We start from the raw sequence: 21,706 nt of genomic DNA on the forward strand, positions 1-21,706 counted from the left end.
GAGGGGGTTAGGACGTCCTCACTGGCATCTCTTGCATGGGGAGCTCACAACCCCATGCTAACTTTGAGCTTGGTATAACTATTGCGGGTGCGTTATGCATCCATGCCAGGGCTCTTTGCGACCTTTCTGAAGGGTATGCTCGTTTTGGATCCAACAACCGGTCTCCCTGAGCCCAGAGTACTGGCTCCGTTCGGGGCACAACTTCGTCTTTGACGTCAGGTCGACAGGTCGTCGGGAAAGCATCACTCTCCTTCTGAATTTTTTCTGGCTTTAACTTTAACTTTGATGCCTTAAACAATCTTTGGGGTAAATCATTCTTCTCAACAGTCTTTAAATCATTTGACTGCTTAAACTTGCTGAGCTCATCTTCAAGAAGTGGTTCATTAAATTTTGTACTTTTAGTCAATAAAATATTAACTAAATTTATATTAGCAGGATTTCTAGAGAGAGCATCAGCATTCGCATTTAATCGGCCTGGCTTATAAATGATATCGTACTGATACTCTCGTAATTTCAATAGCCAGTGTAGAAGTCGTGAGGTAGGGTCCTTAATTCTATGAGCCCAAACTAAAGGTCTATGATCAGTGACTAAATAGAACTTTTTACCATACAAGTAAGGTCGATAGTGTTTTACCGCAAAAACAATTGCAAATAACTCTTTTTCGATAACGGAATAGTTTAACTCTGCTCCTTTTAGGAGTTTTGAGGCATAGGCAACGGGAAGATCTTTTCCGATCTCACCTTGACTTAGAACAGCACCGAGAGCATAGAAAGATGCGTCGGTAGTTACAATAAAAGGTTTTGTGAAATCGGGAAACTTTAGAATGGGTTCTTGACATAACAAATCTCGGAGATTTTCAAAGGCCTTTTGTCTTTCGTCAGACCAACGAAAAGGTTGCCCTTTCTTCAATAGTTGAGTAAAGGGGCGAGATATTGATGCAAAATTAGGTATGAACCGGCGATAATAGCCTGTTAAGCCCAAAAACTCTCTTATTTTCTTTGCATTAGTAGGGACAGGGAAGTTTTTGACTGAACTTATTTTGCCAGGATCGGGACTCAACCCATCCTGACTAATTATGTGACCTAGGTAAGTGACGCTTGTTTGAAGAAACCGACATTTATCCGTTTGTAACAATAGCCTAGCCGTCTGTAGCCTTCCCAACAACTTAATTACTTTTCTTTCATGCTCTTCTAATGAACTAGCGTAAACAACGATATCATCAAGGTAAACAAATAGTTCAATACCTTGTAACCCTGACAATATATTGTCCATTAATCGTTGGAATGTACTAGGGGAGTTCTTCAGCCCAAAAGGCATTCTTTTGAAATGATAATGACCGTTGGGGGTAGAGAAAGCAGTTTTAATTTTGTCTGCTTCATCCATGAGGATCTGATGAAATCCGGAGGCTAAGTCAAATACTGAGAAATATTTAGCACCACCAAGTTGATCTAAAATCTCTACAATATTTGGCAGGGGATACGCATCTCCGACGGTTTTTTCATTAAGGTGACGAAAATCAATGACAACTCGCCATCTTTTTTCGCCAGATGAACTTGGTTTTTTGCTGACTATCCATACTGGTGAATTATACGGAGAGTTACTTGTTTCTATTATCCCTCCTTCTAACATTTCTTTTACCTGCCTTTGAATTTCCTCTTTATGCACTTGTGGATACCTGTACTGTCTTGTATTAATTGGTATATCGTCAGTTGTTATAATTTTATGTTTCACGTCATTAGTTCCTATTAATTTATCCCCAGGCAAATAAAATTGATATGGAAATTTGACAACTATTCTTACTATGCTGTTTCTTTCTTCTGTATTTAGTTCGTCAAGATGTAGTGTTTGTATTAGTTTTTGGACTCTTTCCCGTGTCAAGTCATCTCGAGTTTTATCACTTATATTTTCTTCCCTTTTTCTATTCTTGTTTAGACCTTCAGTTTCAATTTCCTCCAGCGTCACAGATGGTAGTTCTATCTTCCTTTCCTCTTCATTACAATTTACTACAAAAATCCAGGCGATCCCGTTTCTATTTCTAACTAAGGCACTTCCAGCATATATATTTTGCTCCAAATTAAGTTTTTGTATTACTCCTTCTTGTACCTCTCGGTTTGTTATTCTAACTGCAACCTGCATCCTACATCTTGCTGGGATTTTGACATAATGTTTTTCCAACGGTATACTGATATGTTTACGATTTATTTTCAAAGCATTGTCCTCGAAACAGATGGTGGCCTTGAAAGTTTGAAGAAAATCTAAGCCCAAAATTCCGTCTTGTTTTAGGGGTATATCCGGTCCAATAACTTGAAATTTACAACAAATAGAATTAAAATTAATAGAAACTTGCCCGAGGGTGATGGCTGATCCAGACGTTATTCCTGAAAGTTTATATTTAACACTTTTGTCGATTTTTAAGCTCGGTGATAAACAAGATATTTTTATCAAATTAACGTCTGCGCCTGAGTCTATTAGTAGTCAGTACTTTTGCATTTTTAATAGTTCATCACTGGTAATAGTGATGCAGGGTGGCGTAACATGGTTTGATTCGGCAAGTTGTATAGACGCTTCAATTTGGGATGTTGACCGTTCCGTTTCGACTTTATTACTTTGATTTGTACCGTTATTTTGATCGCTGCCATCAGTAATAGCGGCTTGGTTTGGGTTAGAATTATTTGTTACACCCATAGTATGTTTTCGTCTACAAACAGAAGCTACGTGATTCCTTCTACCGCAAGCTGTACAAAACAAATTTGAAGCTCTACATTCCGACTTAATGTGTCCTTGACCTCCACATCGGTAGCAAATCTTAGATTTCCGGTTAAATTTATGAAAATTTTCGTCATTGTATGTCTGAGCCACGTGTACGGCAGCAACTGCAGGATGATTTTTAAAACTTGAGCCTTGACCTGGCTTGTGATGATTATTATTTCTCTTTCCTCCTTGGTAACCGCCCGTGAAATTAATGTAACCTGATGTATCATTAGTTCCCATATTATGAGCCCGAGTATTGAAAAGTGAATCCCTCTGTTCCAGTTCCTTTTCTAATTCTAAAGCTAAATCGATCGCTTGTAATAAAGTTAAAGGTTTTTGACTCGCTACCCAAAGCCCTAACTGTCCTCTTAAACCGCGTACAAAACTGTCCCGCGCTCCTTCTCGTGTGCTCGCTAATAACCCGGTTCTTATTTCTCCCGAATGTTTGTCAATAATTACTTCAGAAGTACCTTGGACGATTTCTTTTATTCTAGTTGCAAAATCTACAATAGATTCGCCTTCATTTTGATGGATATTAGAAAGAAGTGATTGCCACTGAGACAATGTGCGCCTTGGCGCTAAAGCAATTTTGAGGTTGTTCAGAACTTCTTCAAAAGTTAATTCTGATTCACTCGAAACATATCTACTAGCTTTGCCTTGAATGCGGGACTTTATTAATTGAGTCAAATACAATTTACCAGATGGATGTATCAAATTTACCGTTTGTTTGCAAAGTTCAATGAAACTATTTACCGGCATATTTTCTCCATTGAAAATAGGAATTAAACTCACTGCATCTTTGATATTCATATAAGCGAGGGTGAAAAGATCGTTTGATCTTTGAAGATTATTTGTAGCATAACTGTGTTCATTATTTTTACTAGGTAAAACAGGTGTATTGAGCAGTGTAAGATTATTGAAAGTATTAGTAATTGGGATAGAATTATCAAAAGTTGCCGAGGAAAGGCCAGACGTACTTTCAGTATTATTGTTACTAATAGGAATACTTTCGACTACTTCTTCTGGTACTGTGAGAGGGGTTTCTTCTATAGCAATGATTTTTGTGGAAGGGGTTGAAGTTGACATTTTGGTGCCGTTCATTGAGATGTAAAACCTAAATATTTCTTACTAAATTATTTAAGTTAACTAGAAATTTTATAAATTGAAATAAAATATGGATCCAATTATCCTCGGATAAAATGATAATAATTCAAATTTGTCGTTAAATGATATTGAGATTGACAGGTGTTTTGACAGCTTTTAGTATAATTTATCTTTTATAAAATTTTAATAAAATTTAAGAGCAATTTTACTTATGCAGTAACAAAACTATGATCGCAAATTTTTAAAATAATTTTCAGTATCAACAGTTAGTCAATTTTATCAAATAGTCCCGAAATTTATCAAGCTTCTGTCGATCTCGATGTCATAATAATTGCTACTTTACCAAAATCTTTAACTGACGTTATATAAGATTATTATTTTAAAAATCAATAGATTTCATCGCTAGCATATCATATGACTTACAATTATAACTTACAGTTTGCAGATGTGATACAGGCAGAATACTTATAACTATTAAAATTCACTGTCACTCACAAATTGCCCTTTTAAACACTAATTTTTGCACTACCGCTAAATTCACTACACAGATGGCTGTATCTCAGGTAGCAGTTCCTTAGTAGATGACCCTCGATGGTTGGATTGGCTCGTTCAATTTCCACTTGGTTTCCTGGATCGTTGACCTCGTAGATTATTTCAGTGGTCCTTGATTCTCGATTTCCTCGATGATTTCGATGACCCCTGATTTTTGGTTTCGTAGATGTGTCCAATGGAAATCGAATTTGTCACCGAAATTTTGCGTTTTTAAATTTGAATGGGGTGAATTAATTAATTCACCTGAATCCCGACTACTGTGACTATCCCACCGCTGTCACCAGTTGTTATGTCCAGCGAGGTCACTAGATTGCTCGTAACGCCTCTTCTGGACTGAAGTGTGAGTTGTAGTCACGCGGGATCAATTTAAATTTGTTGTTGTTTATTAATTCAGTTTTTGATAATGGGATTTGTTAGATTAAATTAAGAAAAAGGGGAAACTTTAGTTAGGGGGACTGTTTTAAATGATAAATAAATAATTATCAGAGAGCTTGATTTTATTCAGTGGTTTCATCTACAGCAAGTGCTCGGTTACGGCTCTCAGGGAGAAGTGTTATTACAAGGAGTCTCGGTTTTAGGTCCGAGTTTTCCAGTTTCACTTCCTCCCTCTCTGGTTCACACCAATACACTTAACATATACATGTCTTCATCTAACGTTTACAGAACGCATACAATAACATATATTCGAATACACACTAATACTTATAACTTTTATATGTAGGTTTACTGTATACTAACTAGGTACCCACACACAGACATATGTGAGGGCTGTCATGCTATCCTATATTATTCTTATACTTTAGATTCTTATATTTGTTAGTTACAATAGTTATTACTTTTGGTGTTTAACTAATTATTTCTACCCTTATTATTTATTATAATATTATTCTTAGTCAGTATTTTACTATTATTATTATAGTATTATAATTGCATGTATTATTGCTTATTAAATATTAACAAAGTTAGATTATAATATTTCTTTATATATTTTTAGTGTTGCGGCTGTGGTCCGACTTGTGCCTTTTGTATCGCATTTGCCCTGTTCCTCACCTTTCTTTAGGCTCTAAAGACAGTGACATGGGGAAACCACAGGAAAAACCCATGTCGATACAAATATATACATCATATTAATATTAATATGAATCTATCATTATTTGGTTATTAATCCATATAAAAACTATCCTTTAGTTAAACTAAAACATTAATATTATTTAATAATTATAAGATATTCTAAAAGTATTTGTTTATTTATCTAACAAATGGTCCTAGTGTTGGTTGTTTTAAGGCTTTATGCTTTCTATTTCGTATTTATTATATCTCATAATTTGTGACCTCTTGAGAATATTTAGCTAAAATGATTTTAGTTAGAAAAACCCTTAATAAAATGTTTAACACGTGTTTTCCTTTTTATGAGTTTTCACAAAGGTCTAGTTGTTAAGTAACACGTGTGCATTTTATTCAAGTACTTTTATAGTTCTGAGAAATGTTGACAAAGTTAGTTGGTTGATTGTTTATTTAAGGAGATTACTATACTTTAACTTATGTGCTACAACAATTTTGTATATAAACAAAATGCATTATTTGTAATATATAATTTATTATAAATTAAGTTAAATAATTCAAATTATAGTGAATTTGCCGCGTAATGCATCAATTCGACATCTACTATATCATCGGATATAACATATTTATATGGCAAAACAACGTTTGCCGGGTCAGCTAGTAAATATATAATATGATTATATATATACAAGCGAAATCGTTTTTTCTTGAGTTGACATGCTTCCGAAAAAATTTGCGGTACTCAATGACGCGCGCCAAGTACAATAAAAAATTTTTTTTTTAATTTTTAACAAATTTTATTTCAATTTTTTCAACATTATGACGGTTTCTTGGTATTTTTTTGTATTTCACATCTTTTTGTAGAGAATGAAAATTATTGAAACGAGCCTAATTTTTTTTGTAAAGTGTAAATGTTATTGAGATGAGTTCTATGAACGTGGACTTGGCGCAATTTTTTACAGTTAAACTGTTTTTATTCGGATTATTATTATCCGGAGACACGACAGTGTCTCGCGCCGAATACATGTCCAACATATGGCGAGAGACACTGTTCTCTATTCTCTAATCTTATGTCAACATAACCTCCTCATATATTTAGCTCTATATTTTTCTATTATTTCTAAGAGAATAACACTTTAGACCATTGTTAATAATTTTCTTTTAACGAATTATGCATATATTACAAAAAATTATTGGGTTTTAACAATTATTTAATATATCTCAAGTTTGAAAATTTTTGCTTGCGCCTGTTTTCGATTCTACGAGAGATTTTACAAATTTAGGGCGAATATTGTTATTTCGAAGTTGGCACTACTTATTAACCTGTTATTCTACCATCAGTAGTTAGTATACTAAATATACTAAACTTAGCGCTCATAAGTAGTTGGTATTTAGTTTAGAATTTCGACATACAACAGTAGGTAGAGCCGCAAAACCATTACCACTGTATTTTAAAAATCTTAACTGTAGTGATAGTTTATATGTAAGGTAAAGGACCCAGTAGTTGAGCTAATAAAATATATATGGAAATATCAAAAGAATTGTAACATATTTTGTTTTGTTTAATATTCAAAATAATACTATCAATATATAATATGTTCATTTAAAAATGAGAAATATTTGTATTTAATTTTTTAATTACATTTTTTATGAATGACAAAGCAAATTTTCAATTATATATAAAAACTCAATTCAAGACGTTCAATAATTTTCAACTACACAAATTTTTAGCTATAAAACTCATTAAATTTGCAGTAATTAATAAAACCATAATGCTGATCACTCGTTTATAAACCTATTAGAGATGAGAGTGCTGTTAAAATTATACGGCCCCAGCTTGTTCAAGTTTTGGGTACCACTTTGAAAATCTGGAGGTATAGTTAAACGCTAAAATTTAATATAAAATCATAGCTTATGTCTTTGCAAAAATACGTATTTTTAGAAAAGACTATTCATTAGGTGGTACAATGTTTTTTACTTAAAATGATGATATACCGGTTTTTTTTACTGATTGTTCGGTTTACGGTTTAGTATACGGTTAAGGTATACCTTTTTCATGAAAAAAATAGCATCTATCGGCTAACTAAAATATAATTGTTCTGATATATAATTGAAAAAACTTACAGAAATGAATTATTGTATCATTGAATAATTATAACATGCGCATATTATTTATGATAAATATACGGATTTCGTATTTCAACAATTCTAAAAGTCTGTTCAAGTACTAGTCCTATTTTTATGAGTGTTCAAGTACTGGGTACTTTACCTTACGATACAAATTATATTATCAATAGAAGCTATTAAAAAATTCAAAAACAATACAAAGATATCACATTGGTCAGTCACGCTAGTCATTCAAAGTAAAAGTATTGTAATAATTTCGTTTGTTACTAAATTATTACAAAAATTCATGAATAAAAAGTTATCTGAATTATTTAAGGGGTACATATTTGGAATTTAAAAATTTTGATAAAATATGTGATTATGTCACTTAATATATTCTTGACAAAAAAAAAGAGATATCCTACAAAAAACAGTTTCACTGTAAACCGTCGCGCCGAGTACACGTTCAACTATTGTTACAAACTATAATGATTTGATTTTTACAAAACTATTAAATCAAAAAAAAAAAACCAAGTACAAAAATTTTTTAGATTAAAAAGCGCCAAAGACAGTAAATATTAAGGAAAAAAATTTAATGTACTTGGTGTGCATCATTCGAATACTTTGATTACCCACAGTTTTTCAAATTGATATTAGTAGTGTGAATTATAATGCACACCAAGTACATTAAATTTTTTTCCTTAATATTTACTGTCTTTGGCGCTTTTTTAATCTAAAAAATTTTTTGTACTCGGTTTTTTTTTTTTTTGATTTAATAGTTTTTTGTAAAAATCAAATCATTATAGTTTGTAACAATAGTTGAACGTGTACTCGGCGCGACGGTTTACAGTGAAACTGTTTTTGGTAGGATTATTATTATTATTATTATTATTACTTCATTTATTCTGTAGTATGTGTACGACTTCGTACATGTGCCATTCTACAAGCGTGTATTACGTATAAAATTTGAATTTCCCGGGATTTGTAACACTCCGTATATATACGGTGCTGTTTGTGTACGGAGTCGTATCGTTTGCTTGCTGTACCTTAGCCACATCGTTAGTTTATTATATAGAATTATATACAACAATACTTTCTCGAAGTGATCTCAAAGTAAATAAATAAAAGGATAACTGCAAGCAATTTACCTTAGTTTATTAACATGTGTGTGAGCACCTTTAAGATTGGAGTTTACTTTTTTACGGTACTAACTTAAATCTCGCGTTGGCTGCATTTTTTACCGCAAACTATCCCCTTGAAGCTACAGTTTATGTAGATACAGTCGGCGACATGTATTTCTCCCGTACACGATAACAAATGTCCACGAAAATATCTCTATGTAAAGAACTCTATGTAAGATATTTCTATGGAATATCTTTTCTAGCGGAAAATTTTTATGGGAAAAAATTTGTCTATTTGACAATAATTATATGCAAAAATAAGTCTATGTGCAAATAAATCTATTCGAAATCAAGTCCGTGAAAAAATATTTCAATTTTAAAATAAATCCATGCGTCAACATCTCTATGTAAAATAAGTATATGTAAATTTACAAATTTACTATAGTATCTGTCATAAAGTTGCATGCACTGCATTAACTGTGAGTGAGTGTTGAAGCGCTGGAGTTTTGAAATTAAAATTTAATTAAATGTTTTTTATTTTTCAAATTCATAAATCTTTGATTAAAAAAAAAAAAAAAAAAAAAAAAATAATTATTATTAAATAAATAAGCGGTCTTTGTAAGATATCACTTTATTTATATACAATACTGTATCATAATCTCAAGTACAAACATATAGTTCCTTACGTTTCTTAATAAAATCAGTTCTTAATTTATCATGAAATTTCTCTATCATTTTATTTTCAAATTAATCAATCTTATATGATTAAAAATCTCTGTCAATTAAATTGGATCAAAATAATTTGAATAATTAAAAAATTATTTTTTTAATTTTATAATTTTCAAAATAAATGATTACTCAAATCTGCACAATTTAATTTAAATATTCAAGAGAAAATTTTTCATTATAGGATTCACAAAAAGGATGAAAAAATAAAAATTAATTTTAGAATCCCAATTACCACATTAGAAATGAGTTTTTCTATTTTTAATTCCGTATCCAGATTAATGCAGAGCAAGCGGGTAACAGCTGGGATATATACATATAGATTTAATGGGAAGGTAAAACTGTACATGTAGAAATAAATAGTAAAAATTTATTTTTTCATTTATTTAATTAAAAATTTTATTAACTATCTACAGGTAATGTTATTAATAAAAACTAAACAATATTATATTTTAAATATTCCCCTTTTATAAATTAAATCAATAATTACAGCCAAGAAAAAAATCTTAAATGTCAAAAGTTTTACATTTATGTCAAAAAATTACATTTTTCCCACTTCTCCGTAGAATAACGTTCAATTGGGATAAGTTATTAACGATCTGTATAATTTGTATAAATTAAACCCATTAAATAAGCTTCAATTAGCATATCTTACTATTACCCTAGGTCTATAATTACCTAATCAATATCGTGATCCAAAAAAAATTTACTGTTGCATTCGTTTAGCCATTTTTGTTTTTAATTAAAATTTCTGTAATTTTTTTTTAATTAAAAAAACAATATTTTTATTGTTAATAAATTAATTAAAAAAAAATTCAATTTGAAATATACTTCAACTTCGAATGCCAAATGGCTTTTTTTTTTCTTTTTCATCCAGATGAATAAAAAAAAGTATTGAGACACAGAAAAAATTGTGCAGATTTGAGTAATCAATTATTTTCAAAATTATAAAATTAAAAAAATAATTTTTTAATTATTCAAATAATGTTGATCCAATTTAGTTGACAGAGATTTTTAATCGTATAAAATTGATTAATTCGAAAATAAAATGATAGAGAAATTTCATGATAAATTACCTTTTTTTTTTTTTTTTTTCTTTTAATCAAAGATTTATGAATTTGAAAAATAAAAAACATTTAATTAAATTTTAATTTCAAAACTCCAGCGCTTCAACACTCACTCACAGTTAATGCAGTGCATGCAACTTTATGACAGATACTATAGTAAATTTGTAAATTTACATATACTTATTTTACATAGAGATGTTGACGCATGGATTTATTTTAAAATTGAAATATTTTTTCACGGACTTGATTTCGAATAGATTTATTTGCACATAGACTTATTTTTGCATATAATTATTGTCAAATAGACAAATTTTTTCCCATAAAAATTTTCCGCTAGAAAAGATATTCCATAGAAATATCTTACATAGAGTTCTTTACATAAAGATATTTTCGTGGACATTTGTTATCGTGTACGGGAGAAATACATGTCGCCGACTGTATAATTCCAGTGCGCCCTGGCGGCCGTAAATGTAAGCTGTCAATACTTTTTTTAACTGTAGTTGCGTATCTATAGGAGGATTACTACACATTTTTATTTTATCTAGTCTGTGGCGCTGACTTTTCTCCATCAAAAAAAAGTCAGGATTGTGATGTAGCAGCACATGCCGCCATCTACATAGGATATAAATTAGCGGTTTATTTAAATTCAAATCAGACAAATAATTGATTAATAATATAATTATAAGAATAATTATTTGTAGAAAAATAATAAGAATAATATTAAGAACATCGTAACAAAGAAAATAAAACATATGGAATACTTAAATATAGAATGGTCACTCGAGAGGAAAATAAAATATAACATCTCGAGAAAAGCTATAAAAAGGAGAAACTAAAATCTTAAATAACAAATACATCTTTGTTTCTTAGAGACTCTAGCAAAATACTACAATTTACGACTTTGAATAAAGGACTTTATTATCCTAGGCTAAACTAAATATTCCCTTTTTTATGGCTTTTCTTCTAACCAGGCAACGACTACGACGCCATGTGTTAAACACATGGTTAGTTTCACTTTTCCGAGAGAAAATTAAGCGAAGGTGTCACTTTTACTTTTGAGTCCCACTCTTGAAGAAATTAACCAATTAGAAATCATTCTTATAATAAATCCAACCCTAAAGCTAAAATCTCCCCTCTAAAATAAGTTATTAACTCGATGTAAAACTTAGGAAAATTAAGATATAGCAGTAAGCAAGTAACTCCTGTATATGAAACATCTTACAATATATCCCATATAACTTGCATATAAAATCTCATCATTCATAATACCGAATGCCAAATCCTAACTAGTATAAATTAATAATAATATTAATTATTATTCACGAAAGTCCGTAACAGGAATACTTTCGTATTCTTTAGCGAATTTTAAAGAGCCCGCCGATCTGAGCCGAATCTAACTATAATATTGAGACATCTACAGCAGTAAAAACTTACTAAACATCGGATCAGATCATAACAGAATCGAAAAATGTGAGCGCGCTATAGTATGTGCTGATAAAATTTAATAATTTCAAGTAAATAAATTGTTATAAGTGAATATAAATTAATTAATACGGTAAAATTAATTATGACCCACTGTTATAATATACAAATTAGTGAAAAAAAGTACCGTATAATTAAATAAAATTATACAACCTCAAAAAACCGTTCTGCTTACTGTAAACACATTCGGTAGTTTGGCGCTCCGTTTGCAACGGGATTTTTGAACGGAACTTGGCGCCAGATTCTACCGAATCTGTAGATAATAATAATAATAATAATAATAATAATAATAATAATAATAATAATAATAATAATAATAATAATAATAAATAGTATTATCAATTTATTTCTACCATTATAATATTTTCACTATTATCCTTATTGTCATTGTTAATATTGTCGTTATTATAATTAATATTATTTTTATGATTATTGAGTGTCATTATCAAATTGTTGTTAGTAAATGACACAATTCGTAAACTTATAAATAATATTCGTATTATTTAAGGAATGTCATCGTTTCAAACTTCCGCTCAATTAAGCCGTAATTCCACCTACAGGCAACAATTATCAAGACATTGTTGTAATATCTGAACATTGCTCGAACAGAATTACTCAGATCTTGATCAGCTGACTTTTCCGAAGAAAGCAAAATCAAACAATTCTAGCTCTTTTAAGTATTGACTGTAGTTAACAAACACGGACTGAATTAGAAGAAAATATATTTAGAAAAATACACATGGAAAGTTATTTAATAATTAATTCTAGGAATTTTATATTAAAAATAAATTTTAACATTTTTTGTTATTAAAAAGATTTTTAATTCAAAGTTTGTATTTTTCCCGCGGAAATTGAATGTTTATAAAGTTTCAATATACAGTGAAAGCTGTTAAAAGTTACCGTAGTTCTGTCTCAATTTTTCATAAAACATCAATAAATGCGAGAAAGACAACCTGGGTAACTTTTAAGAGCTTTTACTGTAAATCAATTAAAGTATCACTTTTTGTACAATATCTAGCAGCATTAATAAAATTTTATATAAATAAGCCGCGAATACTCTTTGACTTAGATTCATAAACTAAATTATCAATTGGATTTTTAACTTTACATGAATTTTTACCTTTTTTGTAATTGAGATAATTGTAAATTTAAATTTAATATCTTAATACTGAATAATTTAAAAACAATAATAATAATAATAATTATAATAATAATGATAAATATGGTTACTGTTATAATTATCCATTTATTATTACCATTATAATTATTTTCATTTTTTTAACTATTATTATTATTATTATTATTTCATTTATTTAGAAGTATGTTACGACTCCGTACATGTGTAGCTCCACAAGCGTGTTTTACGTATAAAATTTGAATTTCCCAGGATTTGTAGCACTCCGTATACATACGGTGCGGGTTGTGTACGGAGTCGTATAGTTTGTCTGCTGTACCTTAGCCACATCGTTAGTTTATTATATAGAATTATATACAATACTTTCTCGCAGAGAGCTCAAAGTAAATAAATAAAAGAATAACTGCAAGCAATTTATCTTAGTTCATTAACATATGTGTGAGCACCTTTAAGATTGGAGTTTACTTTTCTACGGTACTAACTTAAATCTCGCGTTGGCTGCATTTTTTACCGCAAACTATCTCCTTGATTAAAGCTACAGTTTATGTAAAAATAATAATTCCAGTGCACCCTGACGACCGTAGATGCAAGCTGTCAATTACCTTTTTTTAGTGTAGTTGCGTATCTATAGGAGGATTACTATACATTTTTATTTTATCTAGTCTGTGGCACTGACCATTCCCCATCGAAAAAAAGTCAGGATCGAAATTTTTGCGTTGCTATAGTTTGTGCTCATTAAATTTATTAATTTCAAGTAGATTAAGTGTTATAATTGATTATAATTTAATTAATATCAGTAAAATAAGGTATAAACTACTGTTGTAATAGACAATTTAGGAAAAAAAAGTACCATAGAATTGAATAAAATTTGCAACCTCAAAATATCGTAATGTTTCCAGTAAACACAGTCGGTAGTCTGGCGCTCCGTTTACAACGGATTTGATTTGAACGGAACTTGGCGCCAGATTCTACCGAATCTGTGGATAATTTAAACTTGAATGAGGTTCCGCGGAAGAACGCGATACGGAACACCGAAGTGGTAGTAGCGCGTTCACTATCCACCGAGTGAATTACGGATTGAATACTACGGATATTCTTGACCCATTCACTATAAAGTTAGAGAATGATAAACTCAATGATAAATAAACTACAATTTTTTAGACATCGGGGCAAAATTAAATTTGATTATCGCTAAAAAAAAGGGGGGGGGGGGAATGACGTCCGAAATACTCTTATAGCTTAAAAGTTATTCACTTTTAAACCTGTAAAAATCACCTAAAATACCAATACCCTTTCCTAAAATCCTATTGACAGTAATGTTGACGAAGTTTTACAGAAGGATCAAGGTAAAATTTGATCAGTTGGCTCTAGAGGTCTGGAATCGGTACTTGGCTGCGCAGACAAGATACCAGTTGTAGATTTCGCCATGAGCATAAATGTTGAAAATAAGACCGTTAGTGAATTCAATGTTAAAACATTTGTAAGTTCTATTTCCTTGATAGATATTTTGGAAAATTCCTTAAAAGTAAATTCTACATGTAATGTAAAAGTAATGTCTTGTAATGAAAGCACTGAAGCGACTCCAGTGTGTTCAAAAGATAACTGTCAATATCAAGGTGCTCTTGTTGGAGCGAATTCATGTTTTGGGTCTTTACATGCTTACTCGGAACTTCAGACCTTAGGGATCTGTAACAGCGAGGTGTGATGGAAGCCAAATTTTGTCAAGGGGTTCAAAACGCCGATCCAATACATCACCTCTTAGGAGGCTGTAAAATGGAGCGCGGTATGAGCCAAATTTCAGGACTTTGCGGTCACATTCAACACTCATGTCCGTGGAAGACTGTAGTGGCAGTGTGCCTTGCGAGTCAAATATCAAGTAATGTCAGTGAAAATGTCAGGAATAAAGTTTTGCACGTACAGCCAGAATTTAAGTCTTTAGAAAACTGTGTCAGTGGTGTACGGTGCGAATTTGATCTCGAGAACACATTGGAGGACTGCTAGACAATTTTAGAAAAAAAAAGAAGTAATAATAGTACAAATGACGATGACTCGACCAGAAAATAAACTGAGTTTAATTAGCAAGAAATACAAAAAATCCTATTCATAACTTCCCTGTAACTTCAGATACTAAAAATCAAAGATAATTCAGTCACTCTTCCTGTAGCCTTTGTCAAATCATTTTATTGCTAGATAATGTTATATAAAATTTTGATGACATATTTGATAAGATTGCCACTATCTAAGCTACTACTAGCGGAGGTATACATAAATGATGTTTACGATATTGTATTTATATGCATAAGCTGTTTATTACCGATCGAAGGATGTTTATTTCACAAAAAGAGTTAAAAGTAATTAAAAAGAAAGAGAAAAAAAAGGAAGAAAGTTGTAAAAAGCCGATAAAAGATAAAAAAAAAAAAAGCTGTTGCTTATGGCAACATCTTTTTTTTTTAATTAAGGGGGAAGGTGTAATACCTCTAGATGCATCCAGAAGGTGACGCTACCAGCCAGTGCAAATTTAAATGTTATTTAGATTATATTAAATTATTTTATTAATTCATAATTGAAATAGTGAACACTATCCAAATTAGAAAGTTTAGGTTCTGTATCGTAGAATATTTATTATATAGAGTATATTTTGTTTCAAATAAATATAAACTATTATCGAGTACAAAGGGACATTGTAGTTGAGTTCTGAGAAACCTTAGGTACTTGAGATTCTGAGGAATCCCAATGAACACATGACTTCAATATGACGTCATTTATAAGTCATAGGAATGTCACAATATTTTACGTAAATATGACGTAAAATTGACCTGTCTTGTAATCCAATTATGATGTAAAAATATATGATATATTTTTGACATCATACTGATGTAAGTTTATTACTTCTCTATGATGTAACGGAAATGACTTAGATATTACGTACAACTGACATAATATATAAACTACAATATTGCGTAACATTAATGCCATCATTGTATGTCATAACGACGTAAGTTTAACATCATGCGTTTACATCAGTGATAAGTCACGGCTGTACGTAATCTTGACGTAAGTTTAACATCATGCGTTTACATCAGTGACAAATCACGGTTGTACGTAATCTTGACGTAAGATTAATATCATGTGTTTACATCAGTGACAAGTCACGGTCTTACGTAATACCGATACCATCTGTGAGTCATTATTTAACATCAATAATTTGTCACAATTGTACATAATACTGACGTAATTTGAAAGTCATTTTCTAAATCAGTGACAAACGATTATTTTCCATAATATTGATAAAATTTGGGGGATGTATTTTTTTAATATTATCGATTGATCAAAATTTATCAAATATAAAACTTCTTCAACAAGATGTCTAATTTACAATTAATCGTTAAATATTAGTGAAAATTGGTTTAAAATTTAGTAAGAATCAGGAAGAGGTAAACAGCTGATTTAAGCTGGTACCTTGCAAATTTAAGTCCGCTCTTAATAACAAAAATTTATAATTTATAATATTAATGAATATATCTAACATATTAGCAAATAACATACAAAATATTTTTCATTTACGTTTTTAAGAAAAAAACATACAAATTAAATACATGTGGGATATAAACTTTTTATATCTTTGCTTGTATGTTTCCATACACTGCAGAAAAAAAATCTTGACTCAAAGGTAAATTTCTTTGGACTAAGAATATATTAGAGATGACTGAAAATTTCGTGAATGAAGTCAAAATTTCTTGACACTAAAACACTTCTTGCTCCAATATAACTTCGGCCTCCGTCAAAATTTTCTTGGTGCAAGAAATACTTTTTTTTCGTTGCATATGTTTCTCACTTATATTTTTTCCATGAATTTAGGTACTTTTATCCATTGTAAAAATATTTTCGACCATTCAGTATAAATGATTTGGTGTGAAACTGATAACAAAATACCGAGTTCAATTTATGTGGCATGAACTCTAAATTTTTAAACCGTCAAGCGAGTAAACATATAATTTCTTATGATTTTGCGTCAAGAAATTAAATGTCAGTCATTTAAATATTGCACTATTACTTGAAAAATAATTTTCTGACATTGGTGCTGCTACTTATGAAACATTGTATTTGAAATAATTCAAACAGTTTCATGATTGTTATTGACGAGACTAATAGTATTTTACACAGTAAAAAATTTTGCGTCATTGCGTCAAAAACTTTAGTGTTAAAAATTTTTGTGTTAAATATTTAACTTTTTTAAGTGTAAATTTAACATTTATTGTGTTAAATCAACATAAAAAAATGTTAAATATTTAACATAAAAATTTTTAACACAAAAATTTTTGACACAATGACGCAAAATTTTTTTACTGTGTACATCAAGTTTCATAATGTTGTTAGTATGTTAAATTAAAGAAATTAAAATTTCGAAAAAAATTGAAATTAAAAATAAAAAGAAATATAGAAAAAAATTGTATACTTAAAAGAGTTGAAATTAAAAAAAAAAAATCTAAATTTTGTAAATTGAAATTTTGAAGAAGAAAAATCCAAATGAAAAATACTAAATTTTCGGAAAAAATTAAATAAAAAAAAAAATTCGAGTCTTGAGAAATCAATAAGTATTAAAAAATATTCAAATGACACGGATACATCGTTTACTCTGAAAAAATTTCACTCTGTGAAAGTTCTCTGTGTCCGCAGAGAGTCTAAAGTTCTCTGTGTCCGCTTTTAGACGAAAATTTTTGAAAGTGTAAGATTCAATCAATTCTTATGAAAATTTATAAATTGCCTATTCATTACCACAAGTTTCACTAAAGAGCCTTTTATAAGAGTTTTTACAAAGTTTTATAGAACTTTATAAAATTTCATGAGTTTAATGAAATTTTATAAAATTGTATAAATTATTAGACTTGAATTTTATACAATTCCAGCTCTTAAAATCCATTTAATCTCAGAAAAAATTATGAAATAAGTATTTTTCGTCATGTAAGGCTTATCACATAAGTTATTTACTTCGTAACATGAACCGTTACTTGGACAAGTGAGCAGCGTTCCAGACTTCGATACATGAGGACCCAAGTTCGAGCCCAGCATATTTCAGGATTTTTTCATCAAGTATCAACATATAACTAGTGTTTCAAACTTTGTAATAAGTCCACAACACTATAATTAATTTCAAAATTGCCATCTTTTTATTTTTGAGAAATTTTTTTTTTAATATTTTTTCTGAGGTACAATTCTTACATCACTTACATCACTTTTACGTCATAATGACATCATTATCATGATATAGACATCACAGGTATGTCATATTGACGTCATAAATGTCATTGAGACATAATATTGACGTCATGACTACGTCATATTTTTACGTCAGAATCTTACGTCAAGAAGTGTGAAATAATGAGTCATATATGACTCATTCGTGACTTGTATCTTACGTAAATCCTGACATAGCCCAATGTCATTTTGACGTCACATTGACGTAAACGTGTTTACTGGGAAAAGCCATAAAAGACACGTGTGAGAAAAATTCTATGATCCCTTGTTTCAACGGCTAAATAATATCGTAACAAATATGTAACAAAAAAATAAGATCGTTAAATAGCATATTTTGTAAAACTTGCTTTAATATAATATTGCAACGAAATATATAAAAATTAAATTAAAAATTTATATTCTGTATCCAACTTATAAATAATTATTAATTAATGTTAAAAGAATAAGATTGTATAAAATAATATTATTAAATGATATTTATCTCTTACATTAACAATTAAACTATTTCATAGTTTTAATAGATTATAGATTGATAGAAATAGTAATAAGCTTAATCTAATTTGCAAAATACGAATATTAATGCACTGCAATATATATAATTTATAAATAAATATATGTGAATATAATAGAAAATATTATATATTAGTGTGTGAAAATCATTTATATGTAGTAGAAAATATGTATACTTATGTATTCTTTAGAGTGGATTTATGTATGGAAGTTATGGTGGGAGAAGAACGGAGTTTGAAGCTCTTCGGAAAAACTATGTAACGACACTTCTCACCGAGAGCTTAGATTGCTAAGATCACGTCATTGTAAACCTCAATTTTATATTTTGAAGCTTTTTAATATTTTGTCAACTTGAGTAATAAATTGAAACCAACTAAATAATTTTGATCAAAATTAAATAACGTCTAAATAGAATTCTTATATTTAAAATGATTCCTTTCCCGCGCTGAAACCGAGTATTTTAATACTCCCGGGCGAAAGAACTACAGTAAGTAAAGTTTTCAATAAATAAAAATAACATCCACTAGATGGAAGCATAACAATGGCAACACTGGAAATGGCATAGTTAGAAATAATAGAACTATCAAAATAATTACATTAGGTATTGACTGAACGATAATTTTATTTTAGTTTCATTTACGCAATTAATTATTTACTTACTATTGGTTACTAAAAAAATGTTCTATTAATAAAAATGAGTGTGTCGAAAAAATATTTATTTTGGTTCGCACAGGAGCACGTTGATTTTCGTGTATCGGTAAGTTAAAATATCAAATTCAAATAGTTCTAAATGTATTTTCAAAAATTTTCATATTTTATTGATATCTCAATTTGGACTATAAAAAATTCCTGCTGAAGACGACGTTTTTTTTTTTTTCTTTAATAAATGTTTTGAATATGAACATTTTATGATTAATAAAGTTTGTTATTGTTTTTTTTTTCCCTGAAAGTTTTAGAAATTGACTTCATTTTCAGGAAATTAATTCAATTCTAAGCTTATTCAAAATAGTCTCATCCAAATTGAAGCCAACTGAGGCACTAACACATCAGGTAAAGTATAAAAAATAGATTATCTTTTTTATTTTGAGCAGAAATTTTGTACCTTTATTTTTGTAGCCTTATTGGATTGTCGAAACTGACTGCGAAGCAACTATTAAAAAAATAGCTAGTAGATCTGTGTCGATAAGATTTTGTATAGAGCTTTGGACGCAAGCATCAGATTTTTCTAAATTTCACGAAAGTCTACGATTATACTCAAACGAAAAGTTATCATATTATTCACATCAAGAAAAATCATTCAAGATTATTGTTGAAACTTTCTGCAAACATTTTTCTCAAAAAGAAAAAGTTGCCAAAATTGAAGTAAGTATTTCAACTCGCGTCGTTAAAAACATGTAAATAATATTTAAATTCATTTGCAGACTCTTAATTATTTACCGTTTGAAGGACCAGTGGATTTGAGTAATCCTGACAACAGCTTCTATTACATCGAGTATTATGGCATTAATTCAAATAATAAATCTGAGAAACCAGAAAAACTATTTTTTGGTAAATGGGTTAGTATCAGCTTCTGAACTATCGAGAAGTTTCAATAAAATTGATTGAAAATTCAAAATAAATTTAATTTTCAGATAGCTGACGGCCAAAGAAACTTGATTCAGAAATTATCATTAAAAACTCGAAAATTTATTGGAACTACTTCCATGGACCCTCAACTTTCGTTACTTATGGCTAACCAAGCACAGGTTAAAAATGGTGATATTATACTTGATCCGTTTGTTGGAACCGGCTCTCTTTTAGTAGCTGCTGCACAATTTGGTGGCTATATTTTAGGAGCTGATATCGATTTCATGATGCTGCATGCCCGAACAAGACCAACAAGAATAACTCAAAAAGTATTGTTTTATTATGTTTGTCAAATATACATTTAATATTTTCTTCAACTCTCCATTGTTCGCGATGACAGAAACTATTTCAAAATATTAAAATTATAATTTTATTTGATATTAAAATTAATTTTATTGATAATATAGACAAGAAGCAGTGATGAAAGTGTAGCCGCAAATATTAAACAATATGGAAAAAGCTCTTGTTACCTAGATGTTGTTGTGTCAGATTTTTCAAAAGCTATGTGGAAACCACAAATGCGTGTCGATGTCATCATTACTGATCGTAAGAAAACTTATTATTATTTTGATTGCAATATAAAATATTTTTATCCATCTTATTTATACTTGCAGCACCTTACGGAGTTCGAGAAGCAACGGAACGTATTGGAACTGTAAAAAAAAGTCCAATTATTCAGGAAAACCAAGTATCTACTCATATACCATCAAAAATCGTATATAGCTTACCTCTTATATTCAATGATTTATTAAATTTTGCTGTTCAACATTTGGTACTAAATGGAAAGCTGGTTTGCTGGTTTCCAGTATATCGGTAATATTTTATTCTTTTATTTTAGTCTAATAAGTTTGTTTCAATTCAATAAAATTTTTTATTTTCATAGAGAATGTTATTCTATGGAACAATTACCATCCCATCCTTGTTTACAAATGATTGCTAATTCAGAACAAATATTAAGTATTCATGCAAGTCGAAGACTATTAACATATATGAAAATAAGAGAGCCATGTGATGACGATGTTGTAAATACTTTGAATATGTTAGACTTCAGAGAAATGTATTTTGCATTGAGAGATGAAACACGTAAAGAAAAAAGAACTAAACAAGCAATAGAACGAGCAACAAATAAAGCAAAATGGGAAGAACAATGTAAAAAATAAAAATAAATAATTTCAAGTTGATTAAAAAATTTTATATTAACAAATAA

At 29.8% G+C, this 21,706-nt stretch overlaps 2 protein-coding genes and 1 long non-coding RNA gene across 4 annotated transcripts; 2 read left to right on the forward strand and 1 right to left on the reverse strand.

Annotated features, from left to right (window-relative positions):
• On the reverse strand, positions 1 to 3,838 carry LOC123270929. Its single transcript, XM_044737145.1, has 2 exons — positions 2,509 to 3,838; positions 1 to 2,379 (listed from the first exon to the last, which is right to left on the reverse strand). Exons 1-2 carry the CDS (start codon positions 3,836 to 3,838, stop codon positions 8 to 10), a joined length of 3,702 nt encoding a protein of 1,233 aa, XP_044593080.1. The 3' UTR covers positions 1 to 7.
• A 4,619-nt stretch (positions 3,839 to 8,457) lies between these two features.
• Positions 8,458 to 9,796, forward strand: LOC123260706. 2 transcript variants are annotated; one of them, XR_006508495.1, is made up of 2 exons: positions 8,458 to 9,180; positions 9,608 to 9,796. It is a non-coding gene; the product is annotated as an uncharacterized LOC123260706 (long non-coding RNA). The 2 variants fall into 2 exon arrangements; XR_006508494.1 differs by having other exon boundaries at positions 8,458 to 9,176.
• Positions 9,797 to 19,410: 9,614 nt separating this feature from the next.
• LOC123260698 (tRNA (guanine(10)-N2)-methyltransferase homolog) lies at positions 19,411 to 21,706 on the forward strand. The gene is made up of 8 exons (XM_044721965.1): positions 19,411 to 19,630; positions 19,849 to 19,923; positions 19,990 to 20,235; positions 20,295 to 20,429; positions 20,505 to 20,768; positions 20,907 to 21,045; positions 21,114 to 21,312; positions 21,383 to 21,706. Exons 1-8 carry the CDS (start codon positions 19,568 to 19,570, stop codon positions 21,657 to 21,659), a joined length of 1,398 nt encoding a protein of 465 aa, XP_044577900.1. The 5' UTR covers positions 19,411 to 19,567; the 3' UTR covers positions 21,660 to 21,706.

Source organism: Cotesia glomerata, linkage group LG1 (assembly GCF_020080835.1).
Source record: "Cotesia glomerata isolate CgM1 linkage group LG1, MPM_Cglom_v2.3, whole genome shotgun sequence".
In the NCBI taxonomy this organism is placed as follows: Eukaryota; Metazoa; Arthropoda; class Insecta; order Hymenoptera; family Braconidae; genus Cotesia; species Cotesia glomerata.

What these genes read in the sequence shown, in the direction of transcription:
- LOC123260698 (XM_044721965.1), top strand. Translation starts at nt 19,568, where the DNA reads ATGAGTGTGTCGAAAAAATATTTATTTTGGTTCGCACAGGAGCACGTT. An exon ending in ACGTTGATTTTCGTGTATCG is followed by an intron (nt 19,631 to 19,848) that starts GTAAGTTAAAAT and finishes CTTCATTTTCAG; the next exon opens with GAAATTAATTCAATTCTAAG. An exon ending in CTGAGGCACTAACACATCAG is followed by an intron (nt 19,924 to 19,989) that starts GTAAAGTATAAA and finishes TTATTTTTGTAG; the next exon opens with CCTTATTGGATTGTCGAAAC.
- LOC123270929 (XM_044737145.1), bottom strand. Translation starts at nt 3,838, where the DNA reads ATGTCAACTTCAACCCCTTCCACAAAAATCATTGCTATAGAAGAAACC. An exon ending in ACCCTGCATCACTATTACCA is followed by an intron (nt 2,380 to 2,508) that starts GTGATGAACTAT and finishes ATAAACTTTCAG; the next exon opens with GAATAACGTCTGGATCAGCC.